Source organism: Balaenoptera physalus, assembly GCF_965194825.1.
Source record: "Balaenoptera physalus genome assembly, chromosome: 20".
Taxonomy (NCBI): Eukaryota; Metazoa; Chordata; class Mammalia; order Artiodactyla; family Balaenopteridae; genus Balaenoptera; species Balaenoptera physalus.
The window spans coordinates 40803091-40819515 of record NC_138901.1 but is presented as its reverse complement, the minus strand read 5'-3'; the positions used below and the strand labels follow the sequence as shown (position 1 = coordinate 40819515).

At 34.6% G+C, this 16425-nt stretch overlaps 1 protein-coding gene across 6 annotated transcripts in view; it reads right to left on the bottom strand.

The window, feature by feature from the left end:
* The window catches only part of INTS2 (integrator complex subunit 2), a 55484-nt gene that overhangs the window by 4899 nt on the left and 34160 nt on the right, over positions 1–16425 (bottom strand). For all 6 annotated transcript variants that reach the window (XM_082439932.1, XM_082439931.1, XM_082439929.1 and 3 more), the window contains exons 16-20: positions 11626–11730; positions 9278–9442; positions 8029–8230; positions 5108–5233; positions 1439–1637 (exon numbers count right to left, since the gene is read on the bottom strand). In XM_082439932.1, the coding sequence (XP_082296058.1) occupies positions 1439–1637; positions 5108–5233; positions 8029–8230; positions 9278–9442; positions 11626–11730 (797 nt within the window). The remainder of the gene's footprint in view (positions 1–1438; positions 1638–5107; positions 5234–8028; positions 8231–9277; positions 9443–11625; positions 11731–16425) is intronic.

Genomic DNA, 16425 nt, shown 5'->3' with positions numbered 1-16425 from the left:
TTTCATAGAAAAGTAGTTTCCTGAGGGGTGATCTACTTAATGCCCCTGCCTATAAAGGAGAGCTATAATCACTCGCATCTAGCAGGAAGAAGGAAAAAGAAAATGAATACATAACATGCATCTCTGAAAGACTGCCACTGCCTGGGATAGAAGAAAACAATTACTCCATCTACCTGTTTAATAACTTGATTATAAACTAAGGTTAACCTTACATTATAATCATTTATAAAGTAAACTTTAGTTTATAATCATTCTTGACGGGTTTTGGGTTGTTACTGTTTTATGTTTTGTTTTGTTTTGTTTTAATAGACTCTGGAGCCAGCCTCCCCAAGCTTGAATCCCAGCTTCCCCACTTACTAAATGTATAACCTTGAGCAAGTCACTTAACCTCTCTGGATCTCATTTTCCTAATCTGTAAAAATGGAGATAATACTCCATACCTCATAGGTTGGTTGTAAAGAGTAAATGAGTTAAGATACATAAAAAACTCAGAATAGCACCCACCATATAATAAGCATTCTATAAATGGTAGCTATTACCATCCTCAATCCCTTATCTGAAACTCTGAGGGTCAGATTTATTTTAGAACTCAGATTTTTTTTTTTCTGTAATATTATATAACACCTCCAGCAGAGACTAAGGCAGTACATTGTAATCAAATGTATTAATATTTCTGCAACAAAACATACCAACATTCACATTAAGTGGGATAAAGGCCATAAATAGCTTCACATCAATTCAGGTCAAGTTTTGACACAAACGAGGTCACATCAGGTCAGGTTTTTCTGCCAACTGAATTACCAAAAAAAATGCCTCAGTTTTCATAGCTTTTTGGATTTCTGTATTACAGATAAGGGATTGTGGACCTATATTATTACTCTAATTCCCCTTATTGCCAATGAAAAGATTTCAGAAAATATATTTCAAACTAAGAAAACATTTCTACTTTGAAGACCTCAAACTGCTTAACATTCAATCATCTCGCATGTCCTGCATTAGTCAAAAATTACTACCTAAGGCTGCAGTAAATTCTATATTGTTATAAAACTTTTCTAAATATAAACTTTAACTACTTGTGTTGTTACAGTATTTATCACTGCCTGACATTTTATTTTATATATATATATATACACACTTCTTGTCTGTCTCCACCATTAGATTTTTTTCCACCATTTGATTTTAAGAAACAAAAGTCTTATATTTTGTTAAAATATAAATCTCACTAAAATAGCTATTAAATAAAGCCATGAAGATTATTCCTGATTTTAATAATACAGTCCATCTGATATTCAGAAGCAAAGGTAACACCACTATAATATACCTTCTGTAATAAAAGGAATGTATAATATGTCACCATTGTATATAGAAGGCCATCTATTTAACTGATTATATTAACAGGGAAGCCCTTGGCCTTTTTGACTAAATTTTACTTTATTACCTGAGCAGCCAGTAATGCATTTTTCAATTCCTCTCTGGTAACTTCTGGGCCATCAGTCTGTCCAACTAAACCTATTGTATTATTCTGAGAAAGCCTATCTTGCTCTGCTGTTTCCTTCAGATGAGCACTAAGGTAGGCTTTGGATGCCAGAAGATATCCATTCAACATATGTAGAGTAATATCCATCAGTGGGGGGCATCTAAACACAGAAAGAAGAAAAGAAAAATACATGAGAAAAAATATAAATTTATAAATTAGTCAGAACATGGTCAATCAATTTGAATAATTAGAAAAACCTGAACAGTACCTGAAAACATTGAAAGAGTAGAAAAGTAACACTTTTCCCACTAAAATATTCATTCTCAAAAATGAAAGCTTAATATATATATAATTCTCTGTATTTCAAGACTGTATGAATAGTATTATTTATTTCATCTTATCAACTAAAATCAAATATAATACATACCCTAGATAAAAGGCATTCCTTTTCACAAAAAAATGGCACTACCATTAAATCTCTTAGATATGAGCCTGCAAGGCAGCTGTCCTCAAAGACAAATAGTCTAGGGACTTCCCTGGTGGTCCAGTGGTTAAGACTCCACTCTCCCAATGCAGGGGGCCTGGGTTTCGATCCCTGGTCAGGGAACTAAGATGTGCATGCCCCACAGCACAGTCAAAACAAAACAAAACAAAAAATGAATACAGTTATTCATTCCTCAAAAATTGTTATAAATTAAATTTAAATGATAATAGATATAAGAATTAAATGTAAAAAAGGAAACCAAAAAAGATAAATCAGTAACCACTAAAATATTAAAAGCCAAGCCCTTAGAAAAACCTGACAATGCCACTTCCCAGCCTATCACAGACTGAGTATGTGCACATAAACAGGCAGTACAGCTTTGGTTTTAACTGTGAAACACTGGAAATGTCAATACTTTTTCTGAAATGTTCAAATTTTCTATAGTAAACATGCATGTATTAATAGTGGAAAAAAAAATATGTCAATGGTTAAATAAACCATGGCAATATTCCCAAAACTGAAGATAAGAATCACCTGGAGTATTTATTTAAAAAACAAAAATCCTCAACTCCACCAGACATTCTGAATCAGAGTTTGTAGAGGCCTGTATATATGGAATACCATGTAGCAGTTAAAACAATGAGATGGAACTATGCATACTAATATGGAAAACATGTTGAGAATGTTAAGTTTTTAAAAAAAAAAAAACAAAATAGAGCCTACCAAAAACCACTTAACATTTTTTTAACACCACCCGAAACAAAAAAGTAAATATTTGTTTATAAATTTGTAAATACACAGAAAGTGAAGCTACATATGACAATAAAGTTTCCTCTGGAGATGGAACTGGGATTGGTCAATAGTTCAAAGAGGAACTTTGCTTTGAAAATGGCAGCAGGGTAGATATGAGAGAACAAGACTTTTCACTGTACACCTTTTCCTTGTTAATCTTCTTGTTTGTGCACTTATTAATGTATATAATGAAAACTTTCATGCACACATAAAAAAGGGAATATTATAATGAACCTCTAAGAACTCATCACCCAGCAGCAACAGTTATCGACACATCGCTAGTCTTATTTCACCCATACCCCACCATCCACTTTCCCACCATCACCACTGGTTAGTTCAAAGCAAATCCAAAATGTCATATCTTTTCATATTGTTTGACATTTTTAAAAATCACCTAAATGATCACTTAGAAAAAATCAAAATTTAAAAAATGAACAAAATTAAAGGCAAAACAATAGAACAATAAAAGAAAAAACTGCACTCTATATACAAAGAGCTGATATCCTTTATACATAAAGAGCTCTTTAAATCAAAAAAGGTAAGCATTCTAATACAAAACTAGGCTAAATGTAAAGAAGAAATACCAATAGCCAATAAGTATATTAAAATATTCAATCTAAGAAAAATATAAATTAAAATGGGAATCGATTTTTCACTTATCAAATTGGAAAAATTATATACAACAGTGTAGGAAAGTGTACAACATCAAACATCACTATAGGAATGTAAACAGGTTCAGCCATTCTGAGTGGCAGAATGAAAACATGAATCAAAAGACTTAAAAATGAGCATGTTCCTTTTGCCTCAATAATTCCATTTTTAAGAATCATTTCTAAGGAAATACTCAGTACACAATAGTTACCACAGCACTATCAATAATAACAAAAAATGGAAATAAACAAAATATCCAACAATAGGGAACTTAATTAAGCATAGCATATCTATGTGGACTACTATGTAGCCAATTAACATAAGAATATCTATTAACATGAGAAAAGGTTCACAAGTTGTTAAGTGAAAGATCTAGGCTACAAAAACATTTCATACATTATGATACCATAATTTAACAGCCTCCTGAACAACTGCGGGTGATTTAGGTGAAAGGTTACCTACTTAAGTGGATTTTTAACACTGATAAATTGTTTTAGAAATGGCTCTTCTCTAGAAGTGTTATTTACTGTTGTTTTCTTTTTATTAAATAGATACTTAATGTCCTTTATACTGTTTATTCTTCTGATTCCTCTTCCCTCTGAGACCTTGATCTCACCAAACCATATTTGGCTGATTCTGCAGATTTTGCCACTTCAAGAATTTCATCCCCAGGGTTAAAGACAGATGAGTATATTACTGTATCCTAGTTACTCTTCTTTACTCCAGTTTCTTTCCCCTCTGAACTATCTTGTGTGAACTGTCTCTTCGTAAGTTACCACCTAAATGACCTCTTCAGCCTAACATTCAAGGCCCTCCATAGCCTGACCTTAACCTAACATTCCAACTCTAAAGTGTGTTCTCAAAAACTAAGCCTTCCACTCAAGCCTTTTTCACTCTTGCTTTTACACTTTTGCTCACACTATTCTTTTCCTCACAATACCTTCCTTGACCTCTTACGCCCCATCGTTACAGTATCTGTTCATCTAAACCCTATTTCTATACTTCAAAATACTACTCAAATCTCACTTCCTCCTGAAACTTTTAACACCATTCATTTACTGTACCATTAATCTGCACATGACCATATTATCTAACTTTTCAGGTATTTATCTTATTTCCCGATACAAGTGATAATCACTTTAAAGGCAGACCCCTCAACTTGTATATCTTCGTTACTATTTAGCTTAGCAACTAGAAATTCAAATATTAATGATGTGAATTAATTAATCCCACCTCTTGAGGTGAAGCTACTTCAAAGCAACTGATTAAGTTAAGCAAGTGGCAAGGAAGTATAGACAAATGTGGAATCAATAAAGCTAACATCACAATTAAGGATTCCAAAAGGATCACAATTTTAATGCATGTAATGATTCATAATAAACCAGTTTTTTAAAAGCTTTTTTCAACAATGCTATGAGAAATAGTATCATTTTTCACTATCTTGACTCTGAGAGAAAGAATAGCCCACTACTGAGGGCTGCCAAAACCAAAGATGGCATTTTGTTAAGGCTAGGTTTATTAACCACATATTAAACTGAAGTTCATGAATATAGACAACCAAAAAAAAAACAAAAACCTCACAGGTCATACTGCCAAGTTACCTGCAAGAACACGAAGATATAAGTTTAAACTGAATTTTTTCAATTTCCTTTGACTCTCCAAAGCATAACTCTATAGTAAAAACGAACTCAAATGACACATACCTGTACACCCTCTGGTCACATCTTAGCACAATGAGAGGATCTATCATCAGATCATTCTGAGTATACTTCTGCTGTCGTACAAACTTTATTGACGGTTGAAGTGCATTAACTGTCATTACCCACAGCCTGATGAGAAAATAATCATATGTTCAAAAATAGCTATATCATAATTGAAACCTGTAGCCACCATCCAGTTCCTTTTATCTTAGAACGATATAGTCAGGAAAAAAATTAGAGAACAGGTGTAAATGAACTTGGAAAAATTAAAACTACAGAAATCTAACCTATTATTATGTTTCTAAAACAAATGAAGATAAAACAATAAAAGTAGTTTCAAAAATCTTCACAGTTGTAAGGGAATAATCATGGCATATAAAATCAGAATCTGAATTAAAACCTCAGTTATACCATACTTGTTATATGACTCTGTGTAAGTCATGGAGCCTCTCTGAACTGTTGCCTCCTCTGTAAAATATGAATGTAATACCTGTAAATGAAATGATATCCACCAAAGCACTTTGAAACTGTAACTGGCCCCATAAATTACTGTTCTACATTTATCATCATAGAATCTAAACATGAGATGCCACTTTGAGATTAAACATCAATAGACTATAAAAGTGGTTACTAACCTGACTACACATCAGAATTACTGAAGAATATGCCAGTATGTAGGGTGTCTGACCTCTTACAGCGAAGCCCAGGAGTCCACCAGCTCCACCTCACACACACAGCTTGCCCACTCTTCAATGAGTGGATAGCCAACAATCATCAGACATTTAAAGAAAGTTTCTACTTTGAAAAAGATTAAAATATACAAACAGAAAGAAAGGAATGCCAAAGAAACAGAGAATATAGAGATGAGAAGAAAAAAACATTCTTAAACCTATAATTAATTTCCTTAAAGGACAGAATATTTCGTATATGAAACAAGAATAGGAGGCATTTATAGATTCTCAGATAAGAAAGAGCTCTTAGAAATTAAGATTATAACAGAAATATTTTAAATTCAAAGGAAAGATCAGAAGATATCATAGAGGAAATATCCAGAAAATGTACATAAAAGAGAAATTTAAAAATAGAGAAAAAAGGAGAAAATCAGAGTAAGTTCAAGAGGTTTAAAATCCAAATTGCAAAAAATTCCAGAAAACAGAGGGAAAGAAATTATTGAAGAAAAAAAAAAATACAACAAACTGTCCTAGAAGTGAAGACATCAGCATTAGTCCCCTGACAAAAAAAAAAGGCCAACCAAGTGCCCAGCACCATGAATTAAAAAAGACCCAAACCAAAATGTATCATCATGAAATTTCAGAAACAATGAAAAAGAACCTAAAACCTTTAAGAGAAAAAACAGTGGTCACATACAAAGGATTGGGAATTGGTATAAGATTAGATTACTCAAAAGCAATCAGGAAAGCTCTAATTACTTCAATAGAATAAAGCTTTCAAATTGCTAAGAGGAAAAATAAGCTAGAATTCTACACCTAGCCTAATATCATCACATGTGAGGGGAAGAATAAAAACCTTTTCACATATGAAAGCCTCAAAAAAAAAAAAAAAAATTTCCCAAACACCTTTCCCAGGAACCAACTTGAGCATTAGTTCCACTCACTGAAATAAGGAACTAAATCAAGAAAGAGAAAAACATGACTCAAAGCAAGAGACAAAGCCATTCCAGATGGCTACTGTGAGTGTCCCAGATTGAAGCATAAGGGTGGAAAGATCTGAAAGGAAGGTTTCCAAGGAAAAATGTTACTAATATGTTACCTGATGTGTTAACCACTAACTAATGTAAATTTCCACTCAATAATAGAGTTTGAGAGTGAATTGGTTACTGATACCAAAAAAAAAAAAAAAAAAAACCTGAACAAATGGAAAAGAGGCAAACAACTCAGGGTTTGTATGTGGGGTATGAAGGAGGGCAGTTGTTTAAGAGAGAAATTGTAATCAAAGGATAACATATATATCAACTATAAAAAACACTTATGTAGTCGTAATAATATGCACACTGAATATTTCTTTAACCAAAAATTCTGATATAACTGTGTTGGGAGAAATGGAGGAAGGGAGAATATATGGAAGAAGAGGGACTCACAGGGGAAGCAAGTAAGAGTGCTAAACCTTCATCTTGTATGAAGGATTTTGTAGGAAGTCAAAAGATAATTTCTAAATTGGAAAGTCAGGAAATCATAGTAATTATAAGCATATGATTGAGATACATGGTGGGACATAAATGCCAGAATTAAAAGATAAAGGAGCTGAGAATAATTGTCTCTGAGGATCAATAGTCTAAAATGGGAAGGTGGGGGAAGACCTTATACACTATTTAACTTACGTGCATTTATTAATTTAATATAAGTAAAAATCAAACTTAAAAAGTATAAATATTCCCAGACCTACTGAATCAGAATCTCAGGTAAGTCCAGCCCAGCATTTGTTCCTAGAGCAGACCAAGTGTTCTTGATGCAGTCTATGGAACAGCAGCAACCCATCTGACTAAAGACAAAATACTGAATCCAGCGTTCCACTCTGATTTAACTGGCATGGGTTACAACTTGGGGATCAGGAGTTTTAAAAGCTCTCCAGGTGATTTTAATGTACAGCAAAATTTGGAGCCACTGCAATGATGCAAGACACAATGGTAATCTAAATCACAATTAGCCACAGATGACTCTACATGAGAACTCCCTTTTAAAGAACTTTCTCAAGTTGGAAATACTTGAAGGTTTCTCTGTTTCTTAAGATAGAGTTTATTCTTTTCCTTAAAGTTATAACAACTCTTTAATTAGTGGTCTTCAGAAAGGATTTATATTGTCAAAAAGGTTTTTTTTAACAATTTTTTTCAACATTTAAGTTTAAGTTATTGTATACAATCACTGCTATACACTTATCTATTACATGTAACAATACACTGAAATTACCTTCTAGGCATCACAGTATTAAGAACCATCCATAGTTTATTGACCGTTTGAAGAATTCGCCTCGGAACCCCTGAATTCAACAGCTGATTCATATTGGATGTTAATACTTCTGCATATGGTATAAGTTCACTGGCAGAGAGTAGAGTCAAGTGTTCTAGAATCTGCATCACTTGTGTGTGACTTACTGGGACAGCTGAAAATGCTAAAAGGAAAACTTCACAGTCATAATCTAAATACTATACAGCTTACCAAATAGGAAGTAATATTGCTCTATCACTCTATAGGCGAAACAAATCAAGAAAACAGTATTGCTCTAAAAAAAGTAAAACTTTCCATTCTAGCCATAGTTTTGGGTATACTTAAAATTAGGCCCTTAAGAAAAATTCATGTTAAGTTGCAGTTATTTCATAAAGAACAAAAAATATCTCATTTAAAAAATCACATTAGTGAGAGTGACCCAAAGACAATGATTCACACTGATTTAAAAAATTGACTGAAACATGAAAATATACTGAACTATTGCTCTTGGTATTAACATTCATCTGAAAAATTCAAACTTCTTGACACCTTCTTTCAGGTAGCCCTTTATGGGCTGTAAGCAGCTGTTAGTAAAAAATAGCTAGAACCGTGCTCCTTCAATAGAATAGTCACTAACCACTTCTGGCTACTGAGCACTTGAAATGCAGCTAGTCCAAAATGAGACGTGCTGTAAGTATAAAAGACATAGACTTAGTATGAAAAAACAGTAAAATATCTAACAGTCTTTTTATATTGATTACATGATGAAATCATAATATATTAGATATACTGGGTTATACAAAATAATTATTTAATTTTGCCTTTTTTTTTTTTTACTTTTTTAATGTGGCAATATATAGAAAGTTTAAAATTGTATGTGTGGCTCACATCATATTTCTATTTGAAAATGCTGATCTAGCTTATTATCCATTAACAGCAGATACATTGTTCTATTCCACGGCACTTATTTCTGACCAGTTTCAGGACTTTCCTAAAACCACATGACCTGTTTAGTGATATAACCTAGAACCCATGAGGAAACAGATGCAAGCATGTCAGAAAAAAATGGTAAAAAATCCTTAAACTCAAAGAGAATTACTTTAAATATATTCACCAAAACCCTGTTATATCTCCAGGAAAATTCTGCGTGATTTTATGATTTTAAGATTTCCACAGGCCTAACACCTCTGTGTACCACTAAAGGGGTAAAAGGCATACCAACTTATTATACCTTCTTGAAGTTGTTTAGGAGAGTGGTTTTTGGCATTGCTAGTCAGGAGCATTCGTCTTAACAGGGCATCAGTCCCTGTGATTTCTTCTTCACAGATCCAGTCATCCACAATGCATAAATGTGGGTAGTTAGTTGCAAGGAGACGAAGTAAAGCAGAATGCAGCCCTTGAAAATTTACAAGAAGTCAATTGGATTCTTCATTCTTAAACATCAAAATCTTCTCTCTCTTCTTTCCCCTCTCTCTTCTCCCTTTCATTTACAGCAAGCCAAAGGAATCTGCCCTTCTTATGCATGCATACTACAGCTTAAGAACTTCTGTTCAGTAGCTCAGCCAGGGAATCTGCTTAAAGATCGCCAAGTGAACTGATGCACAGGAAGCTGGAAGCCACTACTTTTGCCAAAAGTTCTCAAGCTTTCTTCCACCCTATCCCAGCATAAAAGTCTCCCATCAGGAAAATTTGTTTGACATAGCAGTAGTTCAAGAGTTGAGTGGGGAGGAGAAAAAGAGAAGGGAAAAGAATGTTCATTTCGGGGAGATCATATATGGTTTGAAAAAGGCCTCACTCAGAAATTCTGATAGGCTTGGTAATTCCCTGGCAGTCCAGTAGTTAGGATGCCGCACTTCCACTGCAGAGGCCACGGGTTTGATCCCCGGTAGGGGAACTAGGATCCCGCATGCCGAGCGGCGCGGCCAAAACATAAATAAATAAAAGTTTTAAAAGATTTTAAAAGAAGAAATTCTGATAGGCTTCTACAGGAGAACATGTCCTCTCCTCCAACCCAGCTGAGAATCATTGCTATAGATGAGTGAAATTAAAGTTGCCCAACTTGAGTACCTAAATGCACACTTTATGTGCATTTCCTCATTTCACCCTAACATTCCTACAAGGTAAGCAATATTGTCTCCATTCTACTATAAGGAAACAGGCTGAAAGATATTTATTAACGTTCCCAAAGTCACACAGCTATGTCAGCCAACCCAAGCAGTACTGACGATACCCACAAGGGGGTGCATTTGTCTTCTTTTAAGAAGGGTTAAGGAAGCTCAAAAGGACCGGGAAACCCTCCTTTGACTAAATCTAAGTCTTGTTTCTAATCTTTTGCTTACAGCATAGTTAGAATACTCATTATTATTACTGTGTAATATTAATAATGAGAAAATAAATGATACTATAAAAATGCCTATTTAGATATATGAAGCGCCACTATGTTATTTACCTAATAAATGCTGCTGCTACTAAACAATTATCATCATCATCTCCAAAGTTGCAAGAGTTAGCAGTAAGAGTATCAGTAGTAATAAAAGTACGTTAGATCCAATCAACCCCTTATTATGCAACTTAGATCAAATCAAACCACTGCTTAGTCCCAAGAGGGATAAGTATCTGTTTCCTTTCTCATAGAAACTGCTTAAAATAAATGTTTCTGTTTGAAAAGGCACTGTAACAATCAAAACTGGTATTAAATTTAATGCACAAGTATATGTGTAGTCAAGACTATCCCAAAACAGTCACAAAGATGACTGCTTACAATAGTGCAAATTAATCTACACTTCACAAGCTCTTCAATAAAACAGGTTAGTTGCCAAAAGCTGCCAAATATAACATCATTTCTCTAGAAAGAGATAATGCAAAGATATAATAAATAAATGCAGACATCTGGCTAAAGATGACGAAAGCAAGCTCACGTCCATCCTGGAAACCAACCGTAACAAAGACAGAAAAAGAAAATCCCCAACTTCAAAAAAAAAAACCAAAAAGAAAAAAACAAACAACCCATACATTCAAACATTATAAAAAGGAATTAATTTAAGAAAAAATTTGAATTTCAAAAAATAGTACTATATTTCTATTTGACAGTTTTACAGTAAAAATATTACAGTAATTCCACGCTAAGGAATGTTATGGAGCAATTAAAAACAATAAGGTAGATCTAGATGAAGTGACATGATAAGATTTCCAAGACTCAAAGAGAAAAAAGCAAATCTCAGAAGAGATAGAGTATAATACCATTTAAAGTTTAAAAAAAGAATTTTTTACTTGTGTGTGTATCTATTAGCTTCAACCATATGAAACTGCATTTTTGGAGGTCAAAAATAGTTGAATACCTGCAATTTCATATGGTTCACCCTATAGAAAGGAATATCTGAAATTACACACCAAAATGAAACTAGGGCCTTGGGGGTGAGGAGTGGTTTGCAGGGAGTAAGACAGCAAGGGAGGTAAAGAGGAATTTCACTCTTGAATTGGCCTTTAAACATTGAGCACCTATTACACTTTATAACATCATAAACGGTAGGTACTTTTTAACAATAAATGTTAGCACCAAAAAGCAAATAAAACAAATACCTCCCAACTCCTGCTGCAGTCCTTGAGCCTGTCGAATAAGAAATTTGATGGGAATCTGATCCATTAAAGAAGACGAATATGATTTGGGCTTCCTTTGCATGGCAGCTGTCAGTCAAAGATTAAAAAATGTAAGATACAGTGTCAAAAACAATAGAAATTTTAACCTTCAACACAAATGGGAACAAACACAATGTCAAATTACTTTTAATTCACTTAATCTGTGAATATAGTTCATAAAAGATGAAGAATCACTACCAAAATAATGAATACACAGGACGAGCAAGAACATACTTAAGGGCAATATCTCAGAAAATGCCCCGAAACTGAAACTAGGGGGAAGAAAAATCATGAGTGAGAGAAGCCACCTGCAGAAGTGCCCTGCACTAGAAAACAACAACAACAACAAAAAAAACACCCAAAGCTGAGAAGTCAGTCAAGACTCTCCCAAATCTAATTAGGAAGACCAAATGCAGTTATGCCAGCACGGCTTAAAGCTTCATGATGCCAATAGCCTTAATTTAATCATATTATATATTAGTGGTGACTCTTTTTGATGAAAGTTGGGAAATATGAATGACTTCCTTCTCTCACAACTTCTACCTTCAACTAACAAGTACATGCTTTTTTTTTTTAAACAAATCCATCTTAATTTCTGTTCTTTTTCTGCTATCCTAAATCAGTGCCTACTCATCATTTATTTAAATAACTATTACGGCTCAATTTCCCAGACTCCAATTTCTCTGGTCTTTGATCCATCCTTCACACTGCCGCCATAGTCCTCTTATTTAAATTGAGATTTGGCCAGATCACATGTCTCTGGCTCCATGCTCAGAAACCTTCCATGGATTCCCAGATCCCACAGAGTAAAGGTCCTTGCAAATCAATGCTATCTTTCTTTGTCTCATCTCCACCATATGCTATATGCCTGACACCCTCATCTCATTCCAAGGTACTCTGCTTGTACACAACAAAACTATATGAGCATCTCAACCAGGGTGTCCATAGTTTGAAAAAGCATTTCCAATATACTTTTTCTTTTCCAAATACAAACTACACAGTGTAAAGCTCAACAAATTTTTATTGAAGATAAAAAGCATATGAGTGCAAGTGTTAGAATAAAGGTTGAGAATTATTCCCTAAACAGACCATATACCTCTTGGTTAGATATAATCCCCCTTGTAAATTAATAAATTAGCATCCCAGTATTCCACACAAATCTTTTATGAACTGAGTAAGAATGTATCTCAAAACACAGTTAAAAAAAAACATAGCTTCCAGTGACAGTCAAATTCTGGTCCCAACACCATCCAGATTGAAAAGGAAGAAGTAAAACTGTCACTATTTGCAGATACGGTATTATACAGAAAACCTTAAAGACTCTATCAAAAAACTGTTATAACTAAAAAAAAAAAAAAAAAAAGGTGGTAAAAGCGACAAGTATTTTGGCCCACATAAGTGACTCTCATGCAAACACTGAGGTGAATACGTGGGACCTCTACAGTAAGATGAGGGAGCTAGCGTTTAAGGAGCACCTTAGGGTACATGGCTTTGTGCCAGAACCAAATAATTTCCTAAAGAGTGAAGTAGAGTTGGTTGGTAAATGAGTGGCTGAGGAGGCTTTTCTGGATGTCAAAGTTCCATAAAGGTAACAAGAATAAAAAAAAAGAAAGAAAAAACCTGTTAAAATTAATAAACAAATTCAGTAAAATTGCAAGATATAAAATCAATACACAAAAATCTGTTGTGTTTCTAATACACCAATAACAAACAATGAGAAAGAGAAATTAAGAAATCAACCCCATTTGGGGATATATGTATACGTATAGTTGATTCACTTTGTTATAGAGCAGAAACTAACACACCACTGTAAAGCAATTATACTCCAATACAGATGTTAAAAAAAAAAAAAAGAAATCAACCCCATTTACAACTGCATCAAAAAGAATAAAACACCTACGAATAAATGTAATCAAGGAGGTGAAAGACCTATATATTGAAAACTACAAGACATTAATGAAAGAAATTGAAGATAAAAATACATGAAAAAAGATGAAACTAGACCACTATTTTACACCACACACAAAAATGAACTCAAAATGGATTAAAGACTTGAACCTAAGACCGGAAACCATATAACTCTCAGAAGAAAACACAGGTGCTAAGCTCCCGGACACAGGTCTTGACTGATTTTTTTGAATCTGACACCAAAAGCAAAACCAACAAAAGCAAAATAAACAAGTGGGACTACTTCAAACTACAAAGCTTCAGAACAGCAAAGGAAACCATCAATCAAATGAAAAGGCAACCTACTAAATGGGAGAAAATATTTGCAAATCATATATCTGATACGGGGCTAATATGCAAAATATATAAATAACTCAAGAGCAAAAAACCAAACAATCCAATTTAAAAATGGGCAGAAGGGGGCTTCCCTGGTGGCACAGTGGTTAAGAATCCGCCTGCCAAAGCAGAGGACACGGTTTGATCCCTGGTCCGGGAAGATCCCACATGCTGCGGAGCAACAAAGCCCATGCACAACAACGACCAAGCCTGCGCTCTAGAGCCCGCAAGCCACAACTACTGAGCCCGCAAGCCACAACTACTGAGCCCGCACGCCTAGAGCCCATGCTCCGCAACAAGAGAAGCCACCACAATGAGAAGCACATGCACTGCAAAGAATAGTAGCCCCCGCTCGCTGCAACTAGAGAGAGCCCACACACAGCAATGAAGACCCAATGCAGCCAAAAATAAATAATAAATTAAAAATAAATAAATTTTTTTAAAATGGGCAGAAGATATGGATAGACATTTTTCCAAAAAAGACACACAGAGGTACAACAGGTACATGAAAAGATGCTCAACGTCACTAATCATCAGGGAAATGGAAATCAAAACCACAATGAGCTATCACCTCATACCTGTTGGAAGGACTGTTATCAAAAAGACAATAAACATGTGTTGATGAAGATAAGGACAAAAGGAAACACTTGTGCACTGTTGGTAGGAATGTAAATTGCTGCAGCCACTATAAAAAACAGTATGGAGGGACTTCCCTGGTGGTGCAGTGGTTAAAAATCCTCCTGCCAATGCAGGGGACATGGGTTCGATTCCTGGTCCGGGAAGATCCCACATGCTGTGGCACAACTAAGCCCGTGCGCCACAACTACTGAAGCCCGTGCACCCTAGAGCCCACACACCACAACGACTGAGCCCACACACCACAACTACTGAAGCCCATGCGCTCTAGGGCCCGCGTGCCGCAACTACTGAGCCTGCGTGCTGCAACTACTAAAGCCCATACGCCTACAGCCCGTGCTCCACAACAAGAGAAGCCACCACAATGAGAAGCCCACGCACCGCAATGAAGAGTAGCCCCTGCTTGCAGCAACTAGAGAAAGCCCGCACGCAGCAATGAAGATCCAATGCAGCCAAAAACAAATAAATAAAAAATAAATTAATTTAAAAAAAGAAAACAGTATGAGGTTACTCAAAAAATTAAGAATAGAACTACCATATGATCCAGCAATTTCCCATCTAGGTATTTATCTGAAGAAAATGAAAACACTAACTTGAATAGATTATATATACCCACATGTTCACTGCCACATTATTTACAATAGCCAAGATACAGAAACGATCTAAGTGTCCATCAATGGATGAATGGATAAAGAAAATATGATACACACACACATATATATATATATACATACAATGGAACGTTATTCAGCCATAAAAAAGAATGAAACTTTGCCATTTGTGACAACATGGGTAGAATTGGAGGGCATAACGCTAAGTAAAATAAGTCAGACAGAGAAAGACAAATACCATATGATCTCTTTTATATGTGGAATCATAAAAAAACAAAAACAAAAAACCTTCAAAGATACAGAGAAATAATTGGTGGCTGCCAGAGGAGCGGGGGATGAGGGGTAAAAGAAATAGGGGAAGAGCGTCACAAGGTGAAAAAAGAAAAGAAAAAAAAAGAAAAAGAAATTCAATACTAAAAAGCAATTTGAAACCACAACTCTGTGGCCCATCTTGATGGATATAAAATAACATTATTGTTTGTACAAAATAACATTAAAGAGGAAAAATGGAATATAAAATGGTATTAAGATAAATAGATTGATTATAACTAGGCAAAATGCTAATATACACTAGTAAAGATAGATTATTTTGAATAATAAAAACGGATTAATATTAAATATATATATATAAGTTCCAGTGATGGTCAAATCCTGGTTCCAACACTTACAACTAAGGGCAGTCACTTAACTTCCCTGTGCCTCAGTGTTCTCACCTGTAATATAAAGACAACAACAGTACCTATCTCACAGAATTGTTGTGAGGGTTTACATGAGTTAACAGCTGTAAAGAGCTTCAGGTAGTGTTTGGCACATAACAAGCACTCAAATGTTAGCCAGTATTATTAAGATCTAGAGTCCCCAAGATCAGCTTAGGGTAAAGTATCAACATTTGAGTTTCTGGAGCTATGAAACTGAAGACAAAATCCTGTTCACATCTTAATAATTCCATCAAAGAACTAGCAGACCATGAAGTCCTGCCTAAAGCAATTATTTCTCTTTAACATCTCTGTGAAATACAACATCAAGGATACTTAATCTTCCAGTAAAAGACTAAACTATAATTATGAAAGGCCTACGGGAAGATCATTGTTTTTATATATTCAACATGAGCGATCACACTTCCAATTTTCTTCCAACGTGTCGCTTTCAAAGATTCAAATCTAACTTTTTTTTTAAAATTTATTTATTTATGGCTGTGTTGGGTCTTCGTTTC